Source organism: Patagioenas fasciata, chromosome 16 (assembly GCF_037038585.1).
Source record: "Patagioenas fasciata isolate bPatFas1 chromosome 16, bPatFas1.hap1, whole genome shotgun sequence".
Taxonomy (NCBI): domain Eukaryota; kingdom Metazoa; phylum Chordata; class Aves; order Columbiformes; family Columbidae; genus Patagioenas; species Patagioenas fasciata.
The window spans coordinates 14,583,468-14,608,825 of NC_092535.1; the positions used below are offsets into that span (position 1 = coordinate 14,583,468).

Consider the following 25,358-nt stretch of genomic DNA (forward strand, 5'->3'; position numbering starts at 1 on the left):
TCTTTCCCAGGGACTCCTCCTCTCGTCTCCTCAAGCCGTCTCTGTTTGCCTTTCCATGTCCCCAGGGATGGGCTTTTTGGGGCAACCAAGGGGCCACCAAACAGCCTTTTGGTGCCTCCCAAGGGCCTCCGTTTCTCTTCCTGTGCTTCCTGGGGCCCTCCGTTTGCCCTTTGGTGTGGCCCAGAGCCCTGCGTGTGCCCCTGGGTGTCCAGCCTGAGCCCTTTGCTGCCTCTGGGTACCCCCATGGCCCTGCGCGTGCCCACGGGTGCCACCCTTGTGAAGCACGGATTAAGCGTGAGGGGTTCTAAGTCAGGAGAGCTCCCGACCCGAGGGGTGAATAAGTGAATTCGTGCAACAGACCAGTCTGGCCAAGGGGACTGAGCCCCGTGTGTCATCTTTGGTTCTTGTATTTCTTCATGAGGTGATGAAGTGAAGTGTAGTTCAGAGAGCACGTGGTGCTGTGACTTGTCCGTTTTCTCTGGCACCCAGGCTCTTCTCTACCTGCTTGCAGTCTGTCCCGTTCATGCTGCAAAACAGGGAGGAAAAGGTTCCCAAGTGCCACCCGTGTGCGTTTGGTTTGCGCCCCAGCCTGGAACTCCTGCGCCAGGGCCAGTCCCGGGCTCAAGTGTGAGCTTTAGCAGAAAGCTCCGGCTGCTCCGTCGGCTCCCCTGGCCCACGGAGCTTTTGCGCTGTCCCTGCGCTGCCCCCTCCCTGCCCCAGTGTCCCCACACCCCACGCTCTGCTCTCGGGACCGTTTCCTCGCTCCTTCTCTCCCGGGCTCCCGCGGCAGCGCGTGCTGCCCGCACCGTTCTCCGGGGCCGTTACCGGTCCCTGCGCAGGGCTCGGTGGAGCAAAGCGCTGCCCAGAGCAGCACCGCAGCCCGGCGGGCCCGGCCAGGAGCGAGCAGAGAGAACCGAGAGCCGAGGAGAGAGGAGACAGAAGCGAGAAGAGCAGCGGGGAGCGAAGCGCTGCCCCAGAGCGGCCCCGAGCCAGCCCGGCTCTCCCGCCCCGCGGCTCCCGGTCGCGCCCGGCGGGCAGGGGGAGCCGCTCCGCCCGCCCCGGAGGCGCCAGCCCGCGGCCCGGGGCCGCCTGAGCGCGGTCCGCCGGGCAGGGCGCGGAGCAGCCCCCGCCGCGGGGCCCGGCAGGGAGCGGGGCCATGGCGGCGCCGAGCCAGGGCTCCCTGCGGCGCCGGCTGCAGAGCTCGCAGGAGGCGCAGCACCGGCAAGCGCTGGTGGTGCGGAAGCTGCAGGCGAAGGTGAGGAGCGGGGGCGCCTGCCCGGGGGGAGCTGCCCGGGGCCGGGCCGCGGTGCTGGGGCCGGGGTGTCCGGGCCGCCCAGAGAGGGCGCTGGGCCGCGGCGATGCCGGGGGCGAACGCGCGGCCCCAGCGGGTTCCTTCCCGGAGCTGCCGCGGGCGGGACGGTGCCCAGCGCGGAGCTCGGGGGAGGCGCCGGGAGCCGCCCCGCTCCGCCCGGCCCGCCCAGGCGTGCTGGGCGCTGCTTCCCCCGCCGGCAGCCCCGAGCCGCTCGGCAGCCCTTGGCCGCCTTCGCTGCCGCTGCCCGGCCGGCGAACGGGCCCGGGCGGCTCTTGTGCAGCTGCACAGAAACCGCGTTGTGCAGCGGCTGAGCGGGGCTGGGGCAGAGCTGACCTGCTCGGCGGGGCTTGAGAAGCGACGTGGAAACTCCCTCCTTGCCCTCCCTTCAGGGCCCGGGGGACCTTTCCCCCGTGGGAATCTCGAGTTGGGGTCCGGGTGCCCATGGGGCAGGTGCTGCTGGCCAGCGCTGCCTTAGCATGAGCAGACAGTGCTGTGTGCGACAGAAACCCTGGCTGGCTGGCCTGAAGATCAGAGGAGGTGAAGCTTCCCCGTATGGTCACGACTTCTCGTTGCTGTATCAGCAGTGCCGTGAAATGTTCCGTGCTTGGGCTGCAAAGACTGAGAGAAAAGGGGATGCGGGAGGAGCCGCGTCTGGGAGAAGCTGCATTCGCTCATCTTCCTTCTCTGTATCCTCCCAGGTCCTGCAGTACCGGACTCGGTGCCGAGAGCTGGAGCAGCAAGTGGAGGCAGCAGGGGTGAGTGTGCAGGCTGCTGACTACAGACAGTGCACACAGCATTCGTTAACACCGGCAAAAAACACCTCTCCAGAGTGACAGTGACAGGAAAACAGGCTTTTGCTACCGGAGGGTTTCGGGAAGCGCTGTAATTCTGCCCGTCAGTGTGTGTGCAGTTGCCGTTCTTGGAGCAGCCAGGAGTCCCAGAAATGCCAGTCCAGAAATCCCCACCAAGAAGGATTTTAGTTTTGTGAGAGAGCGCTTTCCTGCTGGGGTAACGCGCTGTCCTCGGTCTCAGGAGAGGGCCGTACTGCCTGTTACGTTGTGGGGCCGTCTCTGAAAGAGAACCGGCTGGAACACGGCATTTCGGCAGGCGGGAATGCTGGCGTTCAGCACACAGAGCTGGCTCTTCTGTGCTTTTCTTTCTGCTTCGCGGCTAAAGTAAACCTGGGAGAGGAAGAGTAGGAGAGCAGGAGAGCATTCCTGGGCTTCAAGTGCAAGTGAGCGCTTGTGGTGCTGAGCGGAGGATCCCGGGCTGTGAGAGTGCAACAGTGGGAGACTGAGCAGAGCTGTCCCCTGCAGTGACACCCTTCCCCTTCCTCTCTGCTGTCACGACACTGTTATGCCTGGAAGAAGCCACGAGCTGCAGAGATACCAGCAAATGGAGGGGAGAGCGATGGATGCTGACAGTAGTGAAGGGAACACAAGAATTTGACTAATCTTTTCCTTTCTGCCTTAGGGATCCCTCCCCGGCAGGCGGGAAGCCACAGAAGACCAGAGCCTGGAGAAAGCACTGCTGCGGCTGGAAGAGGAGCAGCAAAGGTACAAGGAAGAAGCGTTCCCTCATAGCCGGTACCCTGGATGCTCATGGAGGGGAGGGAAAACCTGCCAGTGCCGCCTGCTCTCCCCAAGGGAAGCGGCTGGACGAGCCGCTGTGACAGGAGAAAGGTCCACGATGTGTTTTCTGTGGTGCAGTGACAGTGTTGTGTGCCGAATGGCTCTGTTCTGAGCGGGGGGTTGTTCCGGGTGAGCTGCAAAGGTCCCTTTCCAGCCTCAGGTGCTCCAGGGTTCAGTAGGTGAGGGCTCAGGACAGTGGTAGAGAAAGGTGATGGATGATGCAGTGATCAGACAGCACGGCGGGGAGGCAAGACGTTCACTGTGGGCATCATCAGAGTTGAGAGGAAGGGAGAACCGAACCTGTGGATGGCAATGGAAGGCTTAAAGCCAGGAGAAGCAGCTGAGCTGGCCATCCCAGAGAGATCTTGGTTAATGCCAGGAAGCGCTTTTGCTGCCTCTGAGTCTGACAACAAAGCCAGTGTTGAGGGAGCTGGGAAATCCCGGGGCTGCTGCTTGTGGGCAGCAGTTGTTGAGCGACCTCTCTGCTGTTTCTCCCTCTCCCAGGTGTGAGAATCTGGCAGAAGTGAACGCTCTCCTGCGGGAGCAGCTCGATGAAGCCGGTGAGGTTAATTCAGCCCTCAAAGAAGATGTTGCAAAACTGACGGCGGATTGGATGAGGGCCCGGGAGGAGCTGGGGTTGAAGGAGAGTGAACGGCGCCGTGAGCGCGAGGTAAGGAAAGGCTGCGGGCTCGTCAGCCGTGATGCCAGAGCGGCGTGAGAATGGATTTGATTTCTGGCCGAGAGGTCTTGCTGTGTGGCAGCGGTGGCTCTGCTGAGCTGTGCTGGTGCTGAGGAGCAGGAGACAGGGCTGGGAGATGGAAGAGACCTGGTGCTGGGGGTTGCGCTCTCTCCTCTCTGAAAGACTCGAGCAGTGTTGGCGAAGGCTGGACTGGCATTTCTTTTTGTCTTGGCACGTTTAGGTGTATGACAGCTACGTCAGGGGTGAACACCAGCGTCTCCTCAGCCTGTGGTGCCAGGTGGTGACCTTCCGCCGTCAGTTCCTGGAGATGAAGGCTGCCACTGACCGGTGAGTACGAGGGAAGGCCAGAGCTCTTGCAGGAAAGCTGTAGCTTCCTTCACACCTGCTGGGTGAGCCTCCATGTTACAGTAATTGTGGCTCAAGCCATGATTTCTCCTTTGAGAGTCTGAAGCAATGAAGCCATGAAGCTGTTTAGCTGTCTTTGGAATGATTTGGTTTGATGCAGGTTTTCAAACCAGACTGAGGGGCTCGGGCTGTGGGCAATGCCGAGGCCCTGAGCGATGAACTTGCCTGTGGTGATGTTTGGGCACATTAACTCGGGCACGGGCACACATGGACATGCTGGAAGAGACTCCCCACAGCTGTGCGTGCAGCACGTAGAGCAGTCCGTTTAATAGAACGGTGGAAATCTGCCGTACATCTCACTGAATGAGAGTATGTTAATAAGCTAGAGCAGCAGCAACAGTCAGTAAGAGTCAGTGGAGGTCCTTGAGGCCTCTGGCCGTCCCACACATTTCTTCTCATCTCTGAGGAGAAAACAGACTCATCCTCGACGATCACGCAGACTCATTGCTCAACTGTCCAGATGCGTCCTGGTCCCAAAGTGCCAGATGAGCGGCTCGTCCCAGCCAAGGCGTCACCTTTCCTGCCAGCTGGGACTGGTGCACAATGATGCGCTTCAGAAGCGAGTGAGCTGATAGAGATGGTGCTGTGAACACGGTCTCTTTCTTGATTCCTCTTCAGAGATTTGTCTGAGCTGAAGGCAGAGCACATGAGGCTTTCTGGAGCTGTGCTTGTGAGCTGCTCCCGTCCAACCTCTGGCGACCTGGAGAAGAAGGAGCTTCAGGACAGGTGAAGCTGTTTTAAACTTTGCAGTTACCAACATGATCTTTTGTGGCTGCTGCTGTGATTCGTAGATGAGCTGTGTTCACGTTTTAAACACATGAACAGACCTGCACAGCCCTGTTTCTGTGCCTGGTCAGACTGTTGCCTTCAACGGGATGGACAGAAAAGCCGTCAGACTGACAGAAGCTGTTCTGAGTAAGACCAGACTGTCAAAGAGATTGCATAGCACAGTGTTTTTGCTGTTAGCTGACTCTTGGTGAGAAATGGAGAGCAGCATAAAGAGAGCTCTGTCTCTGTACAGCCCTTTTCCTCCCCAGGGCTGCATTAAAGCAGTTGGGAGGAATGTGAACAGGAGCATCATAAGCAGTGTAGCTCCTCTGTGCTGATGGTTCCTTGCAAGACTGAGTGCAGAAGACCTTTGTGGCAAGAAGGGCCATTTGGCACCCTCAAGCTCATTACCCCTTAGAGCTGGATGCTGCCTTTGCTGTATTTTCTGGCTTGGACTTTCTCTGCTGTGCCTCTGGGAGCTGCTCAGCTCTTTCCCAGGCGATGGTGTGCTGTGCTTTTGGAGTGGCATGTGGACCTTCTCTTCTCAGGGTGCTGGAGCTCTCGGCCTTGCTTGTACCCTCCCAGAAGAAGAATGAGGAGAAGGAGAAGCCCATGGAAACACCTGACGACACCGTGGAGATTCTGGTGTGTTTTCCCTTGATCTGGGGGACAGCCCAGTGTTTGCTCCCCAGCCGTAGCACACAGAGGTGCGGTTTCCTCAGCAGAAGGAGGGGTAGAGATGCCACCTGCAGGGGAACATCAGGGACATTGCCAGAATGTTCCTTGTGTGTTTGGCACAGGTGCAGTCAGTCCGGGTGCAGCAGCGGCAGGGGAGCTGCAGACAGCTCCGGTGTCTTCCTCAGGGGTTGCACCAAGGCTGTTGTGCCTGGGGTCAAAGTTCCTTGGCACTGGCAGCTTCCTGGCAGTCTATGGAAACGAGCTGTCGGTCTTTCCCTTCTTAGTTTTAGCCAGGAAGAAGTGGAATAGATGTGGGAAGGAATGCACTGGAATGCCGAGGGCTGAGGCTTCTGGGCACGGCAGTGCCGCTGAGGATGGGAACGCTGCAGAGGGAGCAGCTCTGCCCTGCCCACCCTTTCCTCCTTCTGTTCTCAGGAAGCTGGTCGGTTAGAGAAAGAACGTGAAGTTCTGTGGAGTAAAAGTGCCAAAGAGGAGAACCTGTCCCTGCAAAAGCTGATAAAAGATATAACTGAGGTGTGTGCAGAGCTGGGACCTTGATCTCCAACCCCCTCCCAGCTTTTGCCTCCAGCGGAGCCGTCTCTCTGCTCACTGCTTCTCCCGGCTGTCTGGAGCCGCCTTGGCCGCTCCTCACTGCTTCTTTGTGCTCTTTCCCTGCCCGTTGCTTGCAGGCCCTACAAGAAGAGCTTTCTGCCAGGCAGGACTCCATTGATTCCCTGCTGCAGCAGCACAGGCAGCAGGAAGAGAAGTGCAGGACGCTGCAGCAGAGGCTTGAGCAGCTGCAGGAGGAATGCGCCACGTCCAGCAGCCAGCGGCAGCACCTCCAGTCTCTGGTGGAAGCGCTCAGAAGGTGAGCGTTTCCTCCTTCTCCTGCGGTCCAGAGGCAATCTGCTTCCAGTTCGGGAGCCCAGAGCTGTTGTGGGCAGAGAACTTGCCTGCCCTGCCTCGCGCGTGCCTCTGTTTGGCACCACAGCATCCTCCTGTCGCTGCTTTTCCTGCTCGGCTGTGCCTCCCAAGGCTGTCTGGGCGATTCAGAGCGATGCTGGCATACAAGGCGCCTCTCCCTCGACATGCTGTGTCTGCTTCTGCTCTTTGGGTGCCCTTTCCCGGGCACCGCTTCTCGCTGGCTGAAGGCAGCAGCCTGCCCGCCTTTCTGCTTCCCTCTTCAGTTACCCTGGGAGGGGAAGAGCAAGTTCTTCCTCCCCGTGCTCCCCACAGCTCCATCCTGGGATGAGGAAAACGGGATCTGTGACTCTCCTGGCCTCTTCATTCTTGTAACGGAGCCTTGTCTCTCCAGTGACTGTGCCAACCTGGAGAGAACCAGGGACGAGCTACAGCAGCAGCTGGAAGTAACGGAGCAAGAAGCCTCGCGTCTGCGTCAAAGGAACACGGAGCTGCAGCTGAAGGAAGACTCAGCCCAGGGGGACAAGGTGGAGCAGCAAGAGGCGATGGAGAGAGCGCGTCGTGAGCAGGAGCTGCTGTGAGCGTTCGAGCTTTCTCGGGGCAGGGGTGGGCATGGCTGGACCTTAGGGGCCCAGCGCACAAGGCTGAGTTGTGCCTGCTCGTCATTTGCAGCACAGAAGGGCGAAGGGAGCCCGCGGGCAGGGCTGGCTGCCATATCTGGACATATTAGGTACTCTTGGTTTGGAGATGACAATGCTTTTAGGTTAAGAACTTGTTTGTCTTTCCCCGTCTCCCAGGCTGAAGGACTTTGCTGCGCTCGAAGGAAAACATTCATTATTGCAGAGTGAGCTGGTAGTGGCGAGAGAGACGCTGGAGGAGTCGCAGCTTCAGAGGGATCTGCTGGAGCGAGAGAAACACGAGCTGACCATGGCCCTGGAGAAGGTACGGTCACCTTATTCCTAGGGAGCACCTGTGGGAGAGGGAGCTGTGACAGCAGGACCAGCACCGGTGCTGTTCCTGGCAGGAGAAGACAGGGAAACCGTTGTTGTCCTTCTGGGGAAATGGGGATCAGAGCACACAGGCTCTTTGGGTGTTCAGTCCCCACGTGCTCATTGGGAGCGTGAACTGGGAGCGTGTCGGAGACACCCAGGGGATGGGAGTTGCTGCTGGGAGTCAGGCATTTTCCTGCCCTTGTTGTCACGTTGTTCTTTTGTCTCTGCAGGCCGAGCAGTCGGTGGCAGAGTTGAGCAGGACTCAGAAGCAGCTGAGTGTAGAAATAGCTGATCTCCGTGCTGCAGCAGCCAACATGAGCAGTATCAATGAAGCTCTTGCAGTGGAGAAAGTGCAGCTGAACCACCTTGTGCTGCAGGTGAGCAGAGTTGCCACAGCTCTTGCCAGCTGTTTGTCTCCAGCTGCTGCTGCTTCTCAGCCTTCTTGCCTTCCAGCAGTAGGACTGGCTGGCTGTGCAAATGTTGTTCCTTGTCCTGTCCAAGCCAAAGCTCCTTCCTAGGAAATGTTCCTGTCTTTGATGTGCTCTCTGCTTCTGTGATTGTAGCTGGAGCAAGAGAATAAGGTTGTGTCAGAGAAAGTGGCCGGGCTGGAGAGAGCAAGAGTCTGTGAGCAGGAGCGGCTGAGCTGGTGTGAAAGAACCAAGGCAGAGCTCTGTGCGGAGAAAGCCCAGCTGGAGCAGCTGCTGCAGGAAGCAGAGGAGCAGCAGGAGGGGCTGCGGGTGCAGCTGAGGAGACTGGCAGAGGAGAAGGAAGAAACCCGAGAGCAGCTCAGTGAGGTGAGACCAAAAAGCTGGTGCTTGTGGGTGGGCGTTTGGCTGCTTGGCTGAGTGAAGCTGTGTCTGCTGGCTGCTGCAGGCTTTGTGTCAAGGAGACACTCGGTAGCCCTGCAGGGCAGGGGGTTTGTTCCCTTCTTTTTGGCACCACGTTGATGGCTTGCGGAGCAGCTCTGCAGTTCTCTGCGCTGTCCTCTGCTTCTCTGGGTTCTTCTAATCCACCGGTCCGTGTTGGCCTCTTCCGTGGCTTTTGCTGAGCTGCAAAGCGGTGATCGTGTTGTCCATGGATCAGAGCGGGGCGACTCCTGTCACCTGTGGCAAAAGAAACAAACTGTGTAGCTCTGAATCCTTTTTCTGAGGCAGAATCCGGTCGGCAGCGGCTGAACATGAGCCGGCGTGTGCCCAGGTGTCCCAGAAGGCCAAGAGCAGCCTGGCTTGTCCCAGCACTGGTGTGGCCAGCAGGAGCAGGGCAGTGACCGTCCCCTGCACTGGGCACTGGGGAGGCCACAGCTGGTCCCAGGCAGCCCAGGCTGGCCTTGCACATCACTTGCCGGTGAGCGGGGCCAGCGCCTTTTGGCAGCCCAGGCTCTCGGTGCGGGACCAGCAGCTGCTCTCACACTTGGAGCCCCCGGGACAGGAGCTCTTTCTCCTCCCGCCCCCTGGCCAGCGGCGCTGGCTGCTCTGCACACAGCTGCACAGAAAGGGCTCCAGCTGCGGTTTGTCCCGTTCCAGGTGTCCCGGCAGCAAGAGTCGGCCAGCACTGGTCTGGAGCAGTTGCGCCAGGAGTCCTCTCGCCAAGGGCTCGCCCTGGCCAAGGTGTCCGAAGAGAAGGAGGTGCTGGTGCAGGAGAAGGCTGCCCTGGAGCTGCGCCTGGCAGCCGTGGAGCGGGACAGACAAGGCCTTTCCGAGCAGCTGGCAGAGGCCAGGTAAAGGGCGAGGAACCCTGGGCAGGACATGACTCGCTGTCGGGAATTACAGAGCTGGTCAGCATTGCACGGGGCTTTCTTGCGTCCCCTGTGCTTTGCGGATGTTCTCACCTTCCAGGGACAGAACAGGGAAGAATCTTGAGGGGAAAAAAACCTGCTTATTGTGTCCCCCTGCAGAGCAGTTGGAAGTGCTGATGGGATGCACCTGTGAGCAGAGGTTGGGCTTTTGCTGGCTGGCACAGACGTTGTCAGGAAAACTGCTACCTGTGTGCCATCCAGCAGGCAGCAGCCATTTCAGATTTGGCTGTCGAGATGAAATTCGGCTGGGCTTGCTGTGTTACGCTGGGTCCTAAGGAAAGCCTGGGCGTTCCCTCAGAGGGGCCTGCATTGCTAATTTAAATGGCAGAAATATGTTTGCTGTACACGGGTGTCCATGCAGCCCCTTTTCCGTTCTCAGGGGCAGGGATCTTGAAGCACTTGTCACTGGGATCCCTCCCTGTGGGTGTCAGGAGCAAGAAGCTCATTTCTCTCCGTGTCCACAACCCGCAGGCCGGTGAAGGAGACCCTGGCGCGCAGCCTGTTTGAGGCTCAGCAGCGCGTATCTCAGCTGGAGATCGCCCGGAGTCACCTGGAGATGCGGCTTCACACCGTCACGCAGGCCAAGGACGTGATACAAGGTGAGGCCCCATGTGCTTTGTTTCTGGTGATGCCCTGCCTAGACAAGATGGTATAAAACCAGCTCTCTGTCCGCAGTGCTTGTGAGGAGTGAAGGAGCTGGAACAGACCCCTCCAGCACTGAAACTCCAAGGGCTGAAGGTCAGTAAGGCCAGAAGCAGGGTCTGGGTAGACTCTGACTCTTGCCACTTGTGGGGTTTGCAGGGGAAGTGAAGTGTCTTCAACGTGAGCTGGAAGCAGAGAGATCTCTCCTGAGGCAGGAGCGGGAGAACGCGGCACAACAGCTCTTGCGGAGAGAACGGCAGCATGACGATGCCCTCAGACTTCGGCAGAGCGACCACGAAGCAGAAACACAGAGGCTCCTGCAAGACCTGGTAGGAAACAAGAGGTGTTGAATTCCTCAAGCACGCTCGGTGGGCTGGCTTTAGCAGAGGAACGGCCCGGGGTGTGAAATGGCAGCAACCGCGTGTCGCAGGCCGCACGTTGCCGGGCCAGCAGCAGAGCCGATGGCTCGTACTCGAAGGCACGTGGAGCCCACAGGACTGTGCTGGGACAGGAAATGCAGCCACAGATGGAGCGTGGGCGTGAGATGAGTTCAAGGGCAGGTTGGGGGCCCCACCCAGAGCGTGGCAGCACAGGGGGGCTCTTACCAGCCTCCCGTCTCCCATGGGGCAGAGTCCTGACCCTCCTGCCAGCTGCAGTCACGGGAGCTTTGTTCCTTTCTTGCTGCCCTTTCTCGGTGGACAGAGGGGTTTTCTTTGGGCCTGAACCCCAAAGGAGGGTGAAGCTTCCCATGTTCTGAGGAGCTTGGCTGGGGCTCCATCCTGAAGCGTTTTCCTCCCGTTGACCACTCTAATGTAGGGAACTCGGTAGAGTTTTATACCGATGGCTGAACAGCAGCGACACCGATGGTGCTTAGAGGATGCTTTCAGAGATGGAGATCTCTGGGCAACAGCTTTTCCGCTGTATTAAAATAATGGAATTGGTACTGTTGCGTGATCCGGTTAAAGGCTTCATTGCCATTCCGCATGTACTTGTGCCACAGCCCCAAAAGCAGGAAGGCAAATGAGTGTGGATTTCTCCCAGGTGATCTGCAGGGGGCCCCTGGGAAGAGAGTTTGGGGCTGTTTTGGGCTGTGGCCCAGGGGGAGAAGAAGGCACTTGGCCCTGTCCAGTCCTGAGCGCGCTCACTCTCCCCGGCTTGTTCATTCTGGCCCTTGTAACCTGCGTGTGGCACCAGCTCCACCATCTCCTCTCTGAATCCCCAGCAGGCTGCTGCAGAAGGGGAGCAGCTCTCCTGGCTCTCAGAGAAGAGACGCCTGTCGCAGCGGCTGGAATGTCTGCAGGGAGCAGTTGCAAGGCTGGAACTGGAGAAGACGGAGCTGAAGCAGTACAACGCTGAGCTCAGGAGGACCCTGGAGCAGGTGAAACAGGCTTTCCCTGCCTCTGCAAAGCCTCCCGGTGCCCTGGAACACCACACGTTTCCCAGACAGCACTTTGGAGCCCTCTGCTGCTTTCCTGCCCTCTCCCCGTCCCCCTGTGCACACTCGCTGTCTATTTTCTCTCCCTCCTGGCACCCGTTGCCTTCCCAAATGCACATTCACTGGGGTACCACCCTTCCTGCCCCAGTGTCCCCATCCACACACACTGGACTCTCTCTTGCCCTTTCTCCTCCATATTCTGCTTCGAGTGCGTTTTGCCCCAACGTTCTCAGGTGCAAGTGACAGTCTCTGAGCAGAAATCTCCTTGCCCTGATGTGCAGGGGTCCTTCTGCAACTCGTTTGGTGGCCCGAGTCTGTGACCCTTTCTCCTTCCCAACGTGCAGGTGGAACGTGAACGGAGGAGGCTGAAGAGATGTTGCCGTGGTCGGTCGCTGCCAGATGCGTGCGCATTGTCTCTCTCTGACCAGCGGAAGGTGCCGGCTTCCAGACAGGTGAGAACAGGATCGCACTGGGTGGCAGGAGGGTCTGGCCATAGGGAGGAACGATGGCAAATCCCAGTGGTCTTTTGCCTCTTTCAGGTGGCCCTCCTGGAGACACAGCTGGTGCAAGAACCAAAATAGAAGCAAGGACTCCAGGGGCAGTCACACCCTTGAAGATGAAGGAAGGGAATTTTAACCCCCAGCTACTGGGGGGGTTGGGGGGGGTGGGTGGGGAGATGGGGAGCAGGCGGATCGGAAAGGTTGTACCCTCCGAGTACCTCAGCCCATGGGGAAAGGAGGAGGGATCATTGCGGCCGGGAGCTAGGGCTGGGGAACTGGGGTCAATGGGGGCTGCGTCCCCCGCGTTTTGGAAGAGACCCCACAGTGAGATGCCCGGTGGACTCTTCCCTTTAGTTGAATAAAGTTTTTCTTTTGGTTTGACTCCTCTGTCTCTTTTTCTGAACACAGAGCTCTAGCGAAGTGAATTTCTGTGCAGCTGCCTCTGGGTACCCAGCACGGCGCTCCCTGTGCCCTGGGTGCCGGGCTCTGCGTTTCTCTGCCCCGGGAGCTCCTTTTCTCCTCTTTTCTTTCTCAGGGTGTCGAGGGTTAAGATTGCGGGGTGACAATCAAACCCTGGCAGATGTGTTGTTCACCTCCTCTCCCCCACACTTCCCCCATTTGCCCCTCCCTCTCCCCACTTCCCACCAAGGACAGGCGATCGGGAGGGAAAGAAGGACAGAGAGAAGAGAGTTGGAAAAGTTAAAGATGTTGTACTAATGCTACTGATAAGAATAGAGAAAATAATACAAAATATACAAAACCAATCTTGAAAGTCTCAGCAACTGCAGAGCCAGCACGCAAAGTCCTGGATTGGACTCTGCAGCCAACCGGAGCTGGACTCAGTCTCTCACTAGGCCTCCGTTCACAGGGACGAGCAGCAAGGTCCTCTCCTAATGTCAGCCATGAGGAAAAAGGGAAGGAAAAAGGGATGAGATCCTCGTGATCTCCCACTTTTATATGAAGTATTCACGTGAATGGAATGTTATTCACCGTTGCTCAGTCTCTCGGTCACCAGTTTCTCGTTGCCCCTCTCGCGAGATGTCCATCCGTGCTTATCAATAAGTTTGCATTCCATTGCGAGGTTTGCCAAAACATGTGTCTGGTTCTCCAGGAAAATGCAGCTGATATGAAGCTTTAGCTGAGAGGCAAAATTCACTAAAAGAGAAACTTGTTTTTTAACAAAACCAGGACACAGGGCAAGGGATGATGGTTTTAAACCAAAGAGGGGAGATCTAGACTAGATACAAGGGAGGAATTTTTTTACAATGAGAGTGGTAAAATGCTGGCACATGTTGCCCAGAGAGGTGGTAGATGCCTCATCCCTGGTAACATTCAAGGTGAGATTTCATGGTGCTGGAGACAATCTGACCAATATAGAATAGAGTAGATTAGCAGAATAGACTTTTTGGTATCAAGGGGTGTGCCCTGCCGGTGGGCAGCAGCAGGGCAGCGTCATGGAAACCAGTGATGTGACAATGCGGCAACGCCGTGATGCCACAATGGCGAGTGCTCTATAAAGCCGCTCGCCGGGAGAGCGGCCGTGGCATCTGCTGCCGGGTGCCTCTGGAGCGACAGGAGCCAGCGCAGGACGCAGCTCTAGGAGAGCTCTTGGAAGGAGCCGTGGAGCGGAGTCTGACTGCTGGAGTCCTAAAGGCAGACACAGTGCTGAGTGCAGGAGCTGTGCAGCGCAGTCTCACCGCTGCTGTCCCAAAGGCAGACGCGGTGCTGAGTGCAGGAGCTGTGCAGCGCAGTCTCACCGCTGCTGTCCCAAAGGCAGACGCGGTGCTGAGTGCAGGAGCTGTGCAGCGCAGTCTCACCGCTGCTGTCCCAAAGGCAGACGCGGTGCTGAGTGCAGGAGCTGTGCAGCACAGTCTCACCGCTGCTGTCCCAAAGGCAGACGCGGTGCTCAGTGCACTGTCAAACAGGCAGAGGTGAGCAGCGGGGCGATGGAGAGGGCTCAGCCGGGGAGCCTGGGACACGGCGGGGCTGCTCGGGGGCATTGGGACGGGCCCTTTCTTGCAGCCGCTGGGCAGGAGGCTCATTGAGCTGTGCCTGAGGGTCTCTGTCTTCCTAGCTCGGACACAGGAGACAACACCTGGGAGAAGTAGCTACTGGCCCAATGGACCCTGAGCTGCTGGACCTCACCCTCGGTGTCAAGATCCCCGTGACACCCGGCTCCAAGCCTGTGTTCAGCAGGGGAAAGCTGGGGGAAAAGGTAAAGGCAGAAGAAAGGGGTGGGAGGGCCAGGAATCAGTCTGGACCTCGCAGGTTTGGAAATGCCGGCCTGTGTGCCTGAGGAGCTGGGAGGTGCGTTCGTCCCTGCTGCTCCTTCCTGCCCCGTTCACACTCTGGAACATCTCTCACAGCTTCACCGGCCCTCGGGCTCGTTTGACCTTGGGGATCCCCTGGGCCGCCGGATGAGCAACGAGTACAACAGCCTGCATGACCCGCATCTGAAGGCCTACCACCAACGCAAGGTCAACGTGCAGTGGCTGAAGAGACAGGGTTTCGTCACCAGCGATGGCAACGTAGGTTTGGATGAGATGGGGCTGATCAAAACGGTTCCCTCCCAGCGGGGTTCCCGAGCGCAGAGCAGGGTGTGCAGGGAGCAGCTCCCCTCCCGCCGGGGCGGCTGTTTCGGGAAGGCAGTCTGCGCAGCCGGCTTCACAGCGCTTGGGGGATTTCTGCCCCCGGCTCTCCACAGGTGGTTTGCTCGCTGAAGGAGTTCAACCAGTACAGGCAGTACCGGACCATGCTCAAGCTGGAGGCCCAGAAAGCGTTCATCCGAGAGCAGGTCAGCAAAGCGGGGTGTTCCCAGACACGCAGAGTCCCGAGGGAAGCCCTTCCCTTCCGCCCTCGTCGCGGGGCTGGAGCAGAGCCCTGTCCTGGGCCCGCGGGACGCCTCAGCACGCAGGGCCGGGAGCGCTTGTCCAGCCCACAGCCAGACACAACCTGCTGTCACCTTGCAGGAGAAGCTTCGGGAACACCTGCCCAAGTTAGAGCATGCTCCCAAACTGCGGGGGAACATCAACACTTCTTCTCTGGGACAGCGGCTCCTGCTGCCTCAGATACCATCTGGTCTGGGACAACAGCTGCTGCTGCCTCACAAACCATCGTGCCCACCTCCACCCAAAGGAGCAAGCAACTCCCTGAAATGGGGGCGACGCTTGAGAGCGGATGCAGCTTTGGGCAAGGGCCAAAGCCCCTCCCAACCCGAGCCGGGACACGAAGGTGCAGCCGGTGCGCTCAGAGCTGCAGAGCCTCCGGAGATCTCTTCTCTGCGCCATCGGCAGCAAATCGGACTGGCGGCCGAGCAGCTTACAGCGACCGTGTCGGAGAGCCTGGGGAAGCACTTTGCATCCGGCACACCTGAGCCAGGGCCTGTTGCCGGAGGAACCACCGAAGCGGGCAAATTTGAGGAAGAGAAATCGGGGCAAGCGGAAAGAGCAGCTTCCGACAGAGCAACTTCAGGGGCTTCGCTTGACAGTCTGGCCACAGAAGTTGTCAACGTTGTCTGCAGCACCTTGGAAGCCATCGGAGCCTCTCAGGCTGAAGGAGGCTGTAGCTGCCCATGCTCTGGACTGCTGGAGCTTTTCAGGGGAGCTGTCTCCAACAGACGGCCGCAGCCACCCCGGGCGCCTTTCTCAAGCCCAGGCGTGGAGGAAGGACAAGGATTCCCCGGCGCACCTCAAGAGCAGAGCCTGGAAGCCGGCGAGGGAGCAAAGTCGCCCGGACCTCCAGGCGGAGAGGAGAGCCGTCCCGCTGAGGACACCCGCCCCTCCACGGGCCCACAGCTCTGCAGACAGCCCGTCCCTCCGGCAGCTCCGAGGGCCCCTGCCCAGACAGCAGCACGACGCAGAGCAGCGCGCGGCCAGCTGGTGGGAGGCGAGCCCCAGCAGCCGCGGCAGCAGCGAGGCCGTTAGCTGGGAGGCTTGCGGGCCATGTCCTGGGCAGGGCTGCGGCAAGAGACGCGTAGAGCCCTGGGCAGCTCCGCCAAGTACAGCCCCGTGCTTCCCATAAAGAGTTTGTTGCCAAGTGCTGGCTTGTGCCTGCCTTCTTCGCTGAGGGAGCTGCTCCTGCACCCGACGGGCGGCGGAGCGGCAGACCTTGCCACGCTGAGGGGTTTCCTTGGGCGGGAAACGCCGAGAGAGGCCGCCCGGAGCCGGCAGCTCTGGCCAGAGGCGCCGAGGAGAGTTGGGCCTGGCCGGAGCCACGCTGACCGCCGCTCTCGCCCCCACCTGTCAGCAGCAGCGCCAGCCCGCAGCGTGTGGCACGGCCCGTGCGTGCGGGGAGGGCGCCGTCACCCCACCGGCTCAAGAGCCGAGCTCAGCTGGTGGTTGTCACCCTCCTAGGAGGAGCTTGGCCATGGTATCCACCCAGCAGAAAGTTGTGTCCTCGGCACTTGCCAGGAAGGTCCTGCAGCAACCGAGGCAGAGCTGCCAGGGAAACATGCAGCCCTGCAGGCCTGGGGCTGCCGGCAGTGCCAGAGCCTTTCCTGGGCTGGGATGGCAGTAGAGACCAGAGCTGTGGGAGGGGTGACCGGGCGTCCATCTGCTCAGCCTGGTGGCAGAGCTAAGAGAGGAAGCAGAAAGGTTAAGAGGCATCAGGGAGTCTGAGGAGACTGGTGGGACTATGCTCTGGCTTCCCTGGGACAGGAACAGCCACCAAAAAAAACCCAACCAAACCCACCAAGATCAAGGGGGCCCTTTACCCTCACCCTGCCGGGCTGGAGGCCGTAGCTCAAGGGAAAGGAGTGAATGGAAGCAAGTCCACACTTGGGGCAGCAGGTGAAACCCCTCCTTGCCCACCTCGCCCTCCCAGGTGCCTCTGTACAACAGCTATGAGGCTCTGGATGTGGAAGACCAGTCAATGGATCATGAGGACGAAGGCCCATCCACACCAGAGGTGTTGACAGGGGCAGGAAGCATACCTGCTGTATCAAGACCAGCTACACGAGGAAGGAAAAAATGGGTTACAGTTGTAGGTGACTCGCTTCTGTCAGGAACAGAAGGTCCAAAATGCCAGACAGACCTTCCCCGTAGAGAAGTCTGCTGCCTCCCTGGGGCCGGGGTCAAGGACATTGCCATGAAACTTCCGACCTTGGTACGGCCCTCAGACGGCTGGTCTGCCCTTACTGCTCTTCCATAGGTAACAAACACACACACACAAACAACTCCAGTTCCCTCAGCTGTTCCTCGTAAGACTTGTGCTCTAAAATGCTGAAGGTGTCCCTGCTCATTTCGGGGGCTTGGAGTAGATGATCTTCAAAGGTTCCAGCCCAAACTATTCTGTGAAGATTCGCCAACGCAGGCAGCCCTGGTTTGCCTCTCCCGTAGCTCTGCCTTTTGAAAGCATCCTTTTGCTGGCTGAGGTCACATGGAGCAGAGAGCTACAGTGGTGAAGGCAATCAGCACATCTCCAGTGATTGTGTTCACGGTGCTGACAACAGGACACCTCGGCTCCACCACCACAGCCCATCAGAGGCTCCAGCTCGCTGTGTCTGAGCACATCTGCTGCTCCTTTGCCAGCTCCCACAGGGAGAAGCCCCAGCAGGGCTGACACTGCTGTGGGGTCAGTGCAGCAGGCACAGGCCCATCACCCATGCCGCAAGGAGGCGGTTCAGAGAGGTCCCGAGCTCAGGGACCAGAGTTTAAATACCGTGAGGCTGGTGCTTAACAAGGGTCAACCCGCATTGCTGCTCCAGATGCCAGGACCAGTGAGGCAACTGTTCTCACCTACCCGCTGCTGCATGCTGAGCTTCCAGCTGGCTTCCCACCCTCTTTCTTCAGCACTTACCACCCGTTTGCGCTCTGCTGGCCCTGTCCCTTACACCCGCAGCTCCTGCCCTGGACAGAAGATTCAGCTGGACAGGGTGCTGGGCCACCTTGTCTAGACTGTGCTTTGCCAGGAAAGGTTGGACCAGATGATCCTCATGGTCCCTTCCAACCTGGTGTTCTATGATTCCATGATTCCCGGCAGGCGTAGGACATGAACACAACGGTCAGCTGCAACTCAGGCAAACGGTATCTAACCCCCCCTCTGCTGGGCAGTGCAAAGGGCCTGAGCCGAGGGGCAGCAAAACACACTGAGATGCTAAATGGCCATCGGCCCCTGCCTTTGGTTGGAAAACAGTTTTGACTGAGCGCTCGGGGAGGTTTCCTGCACTGCTCAAAGTTTCCTTTAAAAGCAGAGACTTTGCAAATGCCCCCCACCGCAGGGTTTGGCTTTTTTCCCAGGTGAGGCAACTTGGTCGTGGGACAAGAGACTTGCCTGTGTCACGGGTAGGGCAATGGTAACCACGTTTCCCGCATCACTGTCCAATGATCTGTCCTCTAAACTGGGCTTCCACCTTTGCCGCAGCCCCTCAACCCCAGCCAGTCGCCTTTGCCACAGCTGGGACCAACCACGACTTGAATTTATGTTTATTTTATATATATATTTATAGATATATATACCTTTGTATAGATTAAACTGGGTGGGGTTTTATCATATACATTGTTTTGGTATAATACACGAGAAACAGGAAAGGGAACATAGCAAGTATAAACCAGTACGTTCCTTGAGTGAACTCTTTGCCACACTGAGACTGTAAAGTTGCATGCAATGGGGAGACAGAAAGGAAACCAATTTTACTAAAAAAACCCCCAAAAATGAGACAATCTAGGTACAACTGTCAACAGAGGAGCAGCACTTTATATGGCGACCTGTATAAATTAAAATGAAGTTCCACTCTGACATCTACTGTGCTTTAAAGTGCAATGAAGCCTGATTTATTTACCTACAGATACAGGAAAGATTACCCCCTCTCCCCATTCCAATCTATCCCTAAACAAACCAACCCAAACAACCAACCAAAACCCAATAAAATAAATCTAAAGGATATACACTATCCACAGCACTATAGAGACGCCTACATCTAATCAGTAGCACCAAGAATCTGATATGGGTGTAATTCAAATCAATTAAAAGTCGGGAGCAACGGTAACATCTGTTTGCTGCTTTTGCAGACCTCCTGCCCGTTGTTAGTGGGTCGGAGGAGAGGCGGCTCTCCCTGCGCTGCCAGCGAAGGCTACAGTGTCCTGTCCCCTCTCCGCCACGGCCGGGCCGTCTTGGCACTGGGTTACAAAGCCGCGGAGCACAGCGAGAGCAGCAGGGGGTGACACGGAGGGGACGGGACAGGGAGCTGAGGCCCCACGTGCGCGCTTGGGTGTCTGCACGTGGGTGCGTGTGTGTGGAGGGAGCGGGACTAATGCACACAGAGCTGAAGGGCTGTGCTGGTCCACCACACGCCACGAGCCTCTTGGTGATGGGAAGGGGAGGGAGGGAAGGGGGGTCAGCACAGCCCCCGTCTCGTGAGCCTCTGGCTGTGTCGTCTTCCAAAGCCGGGGCCCGTGTGCCACAGTTCATCTGTCTCCACACGCCACCTCTCAGCAGGCCTCAGTAGCCAAAGGTCTCCTGGGACGCACAGACCATGTAGAGGAAGCCATCCTCATCCTTCTCCTGCTCGTAGATCTCCGAGATGGGGGTGGACACGCTCACCATGCTGTGCTGGTTCACCAGCAGGAAGAACGCCTGGGTGGGATTCAGCTGCAGGCGACGCCTGTGGGGACAAGGGCAGGAGGGCTGGGGTCAGCCCACCGCGCAGGCACCGCGACAACAAGTTCTGCCTCCCCCAGCAACACTGTTCACGCGGGGCCAGGCCTGCACAGCCAGGACATGGTGTCTATGAGCCCAGCTGAGCTGCTCGGGGTTCTGTGGCCCCCTGAATTGGGACTCTGCAAAGCCCCTTTCTCCAAGTACTGGCGGGCAAGGGCAAAGCCAAGGAGCCTCTTCCATCTGAGCTGACGCACGAGAGAAGGGCACTGGGGTCCCCCCATCGGCTCATGGAGTGTCCCTGGCAGGGAGAGGTCACAGTCCTTCACCAGATGTGAAGAACCTGCCCCCTCCAGCCCCCTGTACCACAACACAAGGATGCTGTGGTTGTCATGTCCCCATCCCCACCCTCAGCAGCTGTCTCTGCCTCACCCTCGCCCACCACTCTGTGCCCAGGTTCTCGGCATGCCAGCTGGGGCCACCCCACTCACCGGATTATTTTCACCAATTCACTCATGTTGACATGGTCTGGGACAAGGAACTTGGTCTTGCCCAGCACTGGGAGCTGTTTCTCCCCTTTAGAGCGTTCGATGATGACCTGCGGAGAAAGTCAACGGTAGGGTTGGCCAGAGTTCAGCGTGTCCCAGGCACTGGCCTCAAGGTCAAACCCAAATCAAACTAGTACAAGTTAAAAAGTTGAGGTAAGGCCCCACTTGGCTTCACCCTCACGGGAAAACAAAAAAAAAGGACATGAGCAGTGACCACCAGGTTGGCTGCAGACAGCTCCTCGGCAAAGAGTCGGCAAAGAGTCACCTGTCTGTCTGAGCCACGTGATGGAGAGCATTTATCTTCACAATCACTGCAAGGCTAAGAGAGCTTAGAGGCAGACTCTTCAAATTTTGCCTCCAACCAATACACGTTCTTGTCAGGAGGGGAACGTTTTACACGCTGATATTCTGTGGGTTGATATAAGGATACTATTGTTACTTCATGGCTATTTTAAGACTTACACAGTCACGGAATGGATGCTGAACAGCCAGAACAGTTCCTTTTTGCATCTGAATAAAGGCGAGTTTTGTTATTGATCTACTGGTAGGGTATTTTTGTTCTTTCATTCAGACACTTCTTCAGTTCCAGACAGAACAATCCCATTGCCCCAAAACACACGTCATAAGGACACGCAAAGACCGTATTTGAAGAAATACCTCCTGTTAAAAAGACAGTATTGCCCTTGCTAACATCTTCTTGCCAATGAAAACCAGCAGTGCAGGAAACTTCTGACCAAGAAGAAACTCTTTAAGACCTGGTAGAGGTGAGAATCTGGATCTGGTGACACAGAAGGAAAATCCATCCTAAAAAGGCCTGGATCACCCAGCGAGGGAACAGGACATCTTCACATCCGCAAACCAAGGCTAAGAACACGGGCAAAACCAAATTCCTCACATTTAACACTCACATGGATAATGCTCTGACTCCAGGTTACCCCCTCATCCTCAACACCCGAAATTCCCTTTCCAACATCAGTGCTTCCCACAGGTGGAGGGGACAAATATGACCCTGCCACTCCCAACATCCTCGTTGGCGACTTTTTTAGAAGAGTTTTCAAACGAGCGTGCCAGCTGGTTCTTTGAAAACAAATACACAAACGACATTTATCCTCTGGAATGGAAATCCCAACTCTTCTATCAATTTTCACACACATCGGCTCCTCAAATACCAATTACATGCGCTTGGAGGACACCACTCATGACACTCAGCACACCAGAGAAACACGTTATGTTTCTGAAAGAACCACATGCAAAGTGCTTTTATAAAGTAAGAGATGCTCTATTCACTGTATACACTGCTCTCAAACACCATCCTAAAAACTATTAAAAAAAAGTGATAATATATGTCAGAACATCCTGGTCAGTGGAGAATTTTCCCCAGAGTCATCCCTGCCAGTCTTTAAGCTGTCTCCCAATCTTGCTGAAGCTTGTCATCAGAGGAAGCTTTTTGTGAGGAAAACAGAGGAAAAACCAAGCACATGTTGTCAAACCCTCCCCTTCCACCTTCCCGTAAGGACCTTCTGTCCCAGAGCCAGCACTCGCAGGTCTCACACCTGGGAAGTCACATCCTGTGCATGAACGACCCTCACACCCCAGAGATGGGAGGAAATAACTCCCGAGAGCAGACTGAGCCCGCACAGATCGCTAGCGAAGGGCAAACACACCGAACTGCTGCAGAGGCAGCTCTGGCAAGGTCGGCGCTCAGTCCCATTGTCAACCCCGATCCTCAGGGAAACCCACAAACTGCCCTCCAGCCACAAACCGAGAAAGAAAAATCCGTGACACTTCCAGACAGCAACTGTGCTGCTCTGCCACACCGCAACCCCACACCCCACGGGCTGTCACCTCTCTCTTTCTCTGCCTACAGCTCATCCGGGCATTTAACCACGCCAGGAAACAGCACTTCTCTTCCCCTGAGAAGACAAGTATCACATCATTCCTGTTGCCCTACAAATCAGCATTCCCATGCTGAACTTGCCAGCTCCATTTCCTTTCAAATAGGACCTGATGGATACAGACTCAAAACTCCCAGGGATTTTCTCATTTCCATGCCATTCGGAAAGCAAGCTGGCACTTTTAGCTCAGGCCTGAAGGTGGCTTGCATGCCTGAAAGCTTTTCTACTTTTCAGACCGTGCGCTCTAATGACAGACATCACCTCTGCATGCGTCCTTAGACATCGCGGCCACAGCAATGCTCCTGTGTTTCTAGATACTTGAAAAAAATCAAGCCATATCTACATCCAAAATAAACTTTCAATCCTTAGAAAACATTTCAAAACCTGATTTTGAATCCTCAAAAGTTTAAAGACACGTTGCGCCTCCTAAACCACTAGGGTTAGAGGAAATTTGAGTGGTACCTTACAAGGTCACTGTAAAATTCTAGTTTTCCAACTTAAACTGTTCACAAGTCATCACTATTCTCAAACAAAGATTTGAAAATAGATGAGAAAGTGCTCATTGCCATTAGAGAGCAAGATAAAGCTAGAAAGACACCGAAACTGCTTAATATCACAAAAACATTAGTCCTCCCTAACAAATCAGCCAGTCCCAGTGTCTGACGGGAGGAACTGGGACCACACTCAGACTGTGGGAAGACAAATATTGATCCAAACAACTTGACGTTCAAAGGTCTTCACTCTCTCAACTCCCTGTTCGCCGTTACAACTCCATTGGCCCTTGGTAAGCGTTCCAGGAGATCCAGGGCTCACTTCTCAACTCTCTCTTGCTCACCCTTGCCCCCCAGAGCTGTGGTTTCTGTAGCAACTATGGTGCAAATCTTGAGAGAAGGAAAAAGCCAGCAGACACACACTTGTGCCCACACCTCAACATTCACACCCGTGCACAGAGGCGTGCGGAGTCACAAACCTACTGACAAAATTATTGACCCATTGAAGATATAATCCACGTTTGAGAAAATATTTGAACCACTGTATGGGAGGTGAAAGCTCCACCACCCAAACATTTTCTAGGTGAAAGCCTGTCAATGCGTCTACATTGAACTCATCCTTGTTCTGAAAAATGACCTGCGCTCTTACCATCGTGATTAGAATTTCCCAGGGTCCAGGGCTTATCGGAATCAAAGTGAGCAGCTCCTCCTATTCCTGGTCCAGGAAAGTAAGCGTGAGCTAGGAATCCACCTTCTCCATCAAACGGAGAACTGTCTCCATGGAAACCAGAAGCAAAAAATATCATAATATCTGCCTCCTTTCTGTCCTTTTTAATTTCGTGGTAGGGGACCTCTTCAAAGGTCAGCGGCGTCACCCTCTGCCAAACGTCAAACGCCTGTCGGATGGCTCTCCTCGTACCGACCTCTCCAGCCTTGGGGGTATAGTTGTGTACGCTGTGCGGGTGAGAAAGAAGCGTCCTTTAAACTTGCAGAACACATTGAAGATTTCTTATTATAATTCCAGTACACAGCCACATCTACACGGTTTCCATTTCCAAAGGGTCTTTCTTTTTTGCACCTACTACTTTGTGCATGCAAAGTTTTGCCGTTACAAATAAAGTTACAAACAAAACTACGTTTTGCATTTACTAACAAGAATCTTCCCAACGCTTTGGTTAATCTTGCATGCCTGCCTAAAAACCTGAGAACCTTTCAGTCCTGGTGTACACAGCTAAACAAGGTAGTTTAAAAATGTAAATCACTTTGGGTTTTGTCTGAAATCATTGTGCTAAAATGGAACCCAGCACACATCTTCACTCATCATTCATTTTCCCATTGAGAACAGACTCTTCAGTTACTCCAGTGCTCTCAAAGTGTTTCCCCCCAGCATGTTCTGAGCATCTAAAGGCTCACGCAGCCAGCGGAGCAAAAATCCCGTTTTCAAAAGTACTTACAACATTTGCTTACCAGACAAATACAGAACCTTTTTTCCCCACAAAAAAAAAGGCGCATGGAGGGCTCTATACCTGTAGGTTATATGCTTCTGCCTCCACTTCTGTCCAGTTAGTGCATACCGCTTTTTCCTCCGGCTATGGCGTAGGTGGGGATGATCTGGAACTCCACATCGAGGCTTCTTCATCCACCTGGAAGGGAAGGGAAGGGAAGGGAAGGGAAGGGAAGGGAAGGGAAGGGAAGGGAAGGGAAGGGAAGGGAAGGGAAGGGAAGGGAAGGGAAGGGAAGGGAAAGGAAGAGAAGGGAAGGGAAGGGAAGGGAAGGGAAGGGAAGGGAAGAAAGAGCAAGCTAACAAAGAGTTTGGAAAAGAGATTCAAAAGAGCTCAGGGGTGGATGGATGGCCTCTGAGGGAACCTCTCCTGGGTTCACCCTCTATGCACAGAGCTGCACACCCACCTCTGCTGACAATCCACACCCCAGCACACCCCAAATCATTCATTTTTCTTTGTGGAAACACAGGCACCAGATCATGTAGCCCTCACGCTCGTCAAGAGCTCAGTGACAACAATGCCACAAGAGAGGCCCAGATCAAAACCGCACGCGCGTGTGCAGTGGGATGGATCAAACTCTGCCATCACCTGCTCTATCCACTCTCCATTGTTCAAGTGCTCCTGTGCCAGCAAAACAACCTCCAATTTGTAACTTGCTAGATAGGACCGAAAATGAGCAACCACGACCCTCCCAGGTAGCAACAAAGGCTTACACCTGTAATAACCAGAACAGACCACTCCAATCCGTGGGTCACAGTCACCAAGTTCTGTTGGGTCCTCCCCATAAGCCTTGACTCTTTTCATGTCCCTCGTCACGTAGGAACCTCTTGTCTCTATGGCCAGGTGACCTGGAAGAGCAAAGGCTGCTGTCCCTTGCACAGGACCCAGCTCCGACCATCAGAGAAGACAGGTCTCCTCCCCAGCCTCCTTCTTCTCCAGTCTCAACAGATCTTTGCCTGTTTCTTGCACCAGGCTGAAGGTGCTCAAGCACTGGCACAGGTAGAGTCTCCAACTGGACGTGGTCCTGGGCAACCTGCTCCAGCTGTCCCTGTTTGAGGAGGAGGTTGCAGTAGATGGTCTCAAGAAGTCCCTTTCCGATATAAATCATTATCTGACAAGGAGAAATCGACTGTACCCCAGAATACTATCCCACTCGCTGGTGCTGGCACACTCCAGAGAAGTCAGAAGCAGCTTACGGAGCAAGGAATCTGCCCATGTGGCAGCGGGGGAGAGAGGAGACAGGGACAGGAACACAGGAACTACAGGTACTGCTCTCCAAAGGTCCCAGCACAGCAGATTTCTGCCCCAGCCACATTCTTCAGGATTTTGCAGTGCAGCCCAGGACAGGAGACCAGCACCCAGGAATAATGCACGTGGTGTCTGGCCACAGCCTCCCCAGCACAGTGGCCCTCGGCCCAGCTTGGGCTGCTGCTGGGGACGTGGCCCTGGCATTCGTCAGGGGTTTTGCACGTTTGGTCTGACAGCAAGGGCAAGTGTCCACTGTGACACAAGGTCTTGAGGACACACTGCGGGACATGAGATACGGAACA

General features: G+C 56.2%; 2 protein-coding genes across 4 annotated transcripts; one reads left to right on the forward strand and one right to left on the reverse strand.

The window, feature by feature from the left end:
• The first annotated feature begins 632 nt into the window (after nt 1-632).
• LOC139825449 (centrosome-associated protein CEP250-like) lies at nt 633-11,935 on the forward strand. 3 transcript variants are annotated; one of them, XM_071815399.1, is made up of 19 exons: nt 635-1,255; nt 2,011-2,067; nt 2,786-2,868; nt 3,448-3,613; nt 3,864-3,970; nt 4,667-4,774; nt 5,365-5,461; nt 5,930-6,028; nt 6,184-6,362; nt 6,810-6,992; nt 7,213-7,357; nt 7,638-7,784; nt 7,971-8,201; nt 8,931-9,124; nt 9,674-9,801; nt 10,004-10,173; nt 11,067-11,222; nt 11,624-11,731; nt 11,819-11,935. In XM_071815399.1, the coding sequence occupies exons 1-19, from the start codon at nt 1,157-1,159 to the stop codon at nt 11,858-11,860; spliced, it is 2,499 nt and encodes an 832-aa protein (XP_071671500.1). In that variant the 5' UTR covers nt 635-1,156; the 3' UTR covers nt 11,861-11,935. The 3 variants fall into 3 exon arrangements, with proteins under 3 accessions (XP_071671502.1, XP_071671500.1, XP_071671501.1); XM_071815400.1 differs by lacking the exon at nt 635-1,255 and adding an exon at nt 1,476-1,849; XM_071815401.1 differs by lacking the exons at nt 11,067-11,222; nt 11,624-11,731; nt 11,819-11,935 and having other exon boundaries at nt 633-1,255; nt 9,878-10,146.
• Nucleotides 11,936-18,184: 6,249 nt separating this feature from the next.
• LOC136108077 (microtubule-associated protein 1 light chain 3 alpha-like) lies at nt 18,185-23,983 on the reverse strand. The gene is made up of 4 exons (XM_065849567.2): nt 23,833-23,983; nt 22,956-23,260; nt 19,864-19,970; nt 18,185-19,379 (listed from the first exon to the last, which is right to left on the reverse strand). Exons 2-4 carry the CDS (start codon nt 22,956-22,958, stop codon nt 19,217-19,219), a joined length of 273 nt encoding a protein of 90 aa, XP_065705639.2. The 5' UTR covers nt 22,959-23,260; nt 23,833-23,983; the 3' UTR covers nt 18,185-19,216.
• Between the last annotated feature and the right edge of the window lie 1,375 nt (nt 23,984-25,358).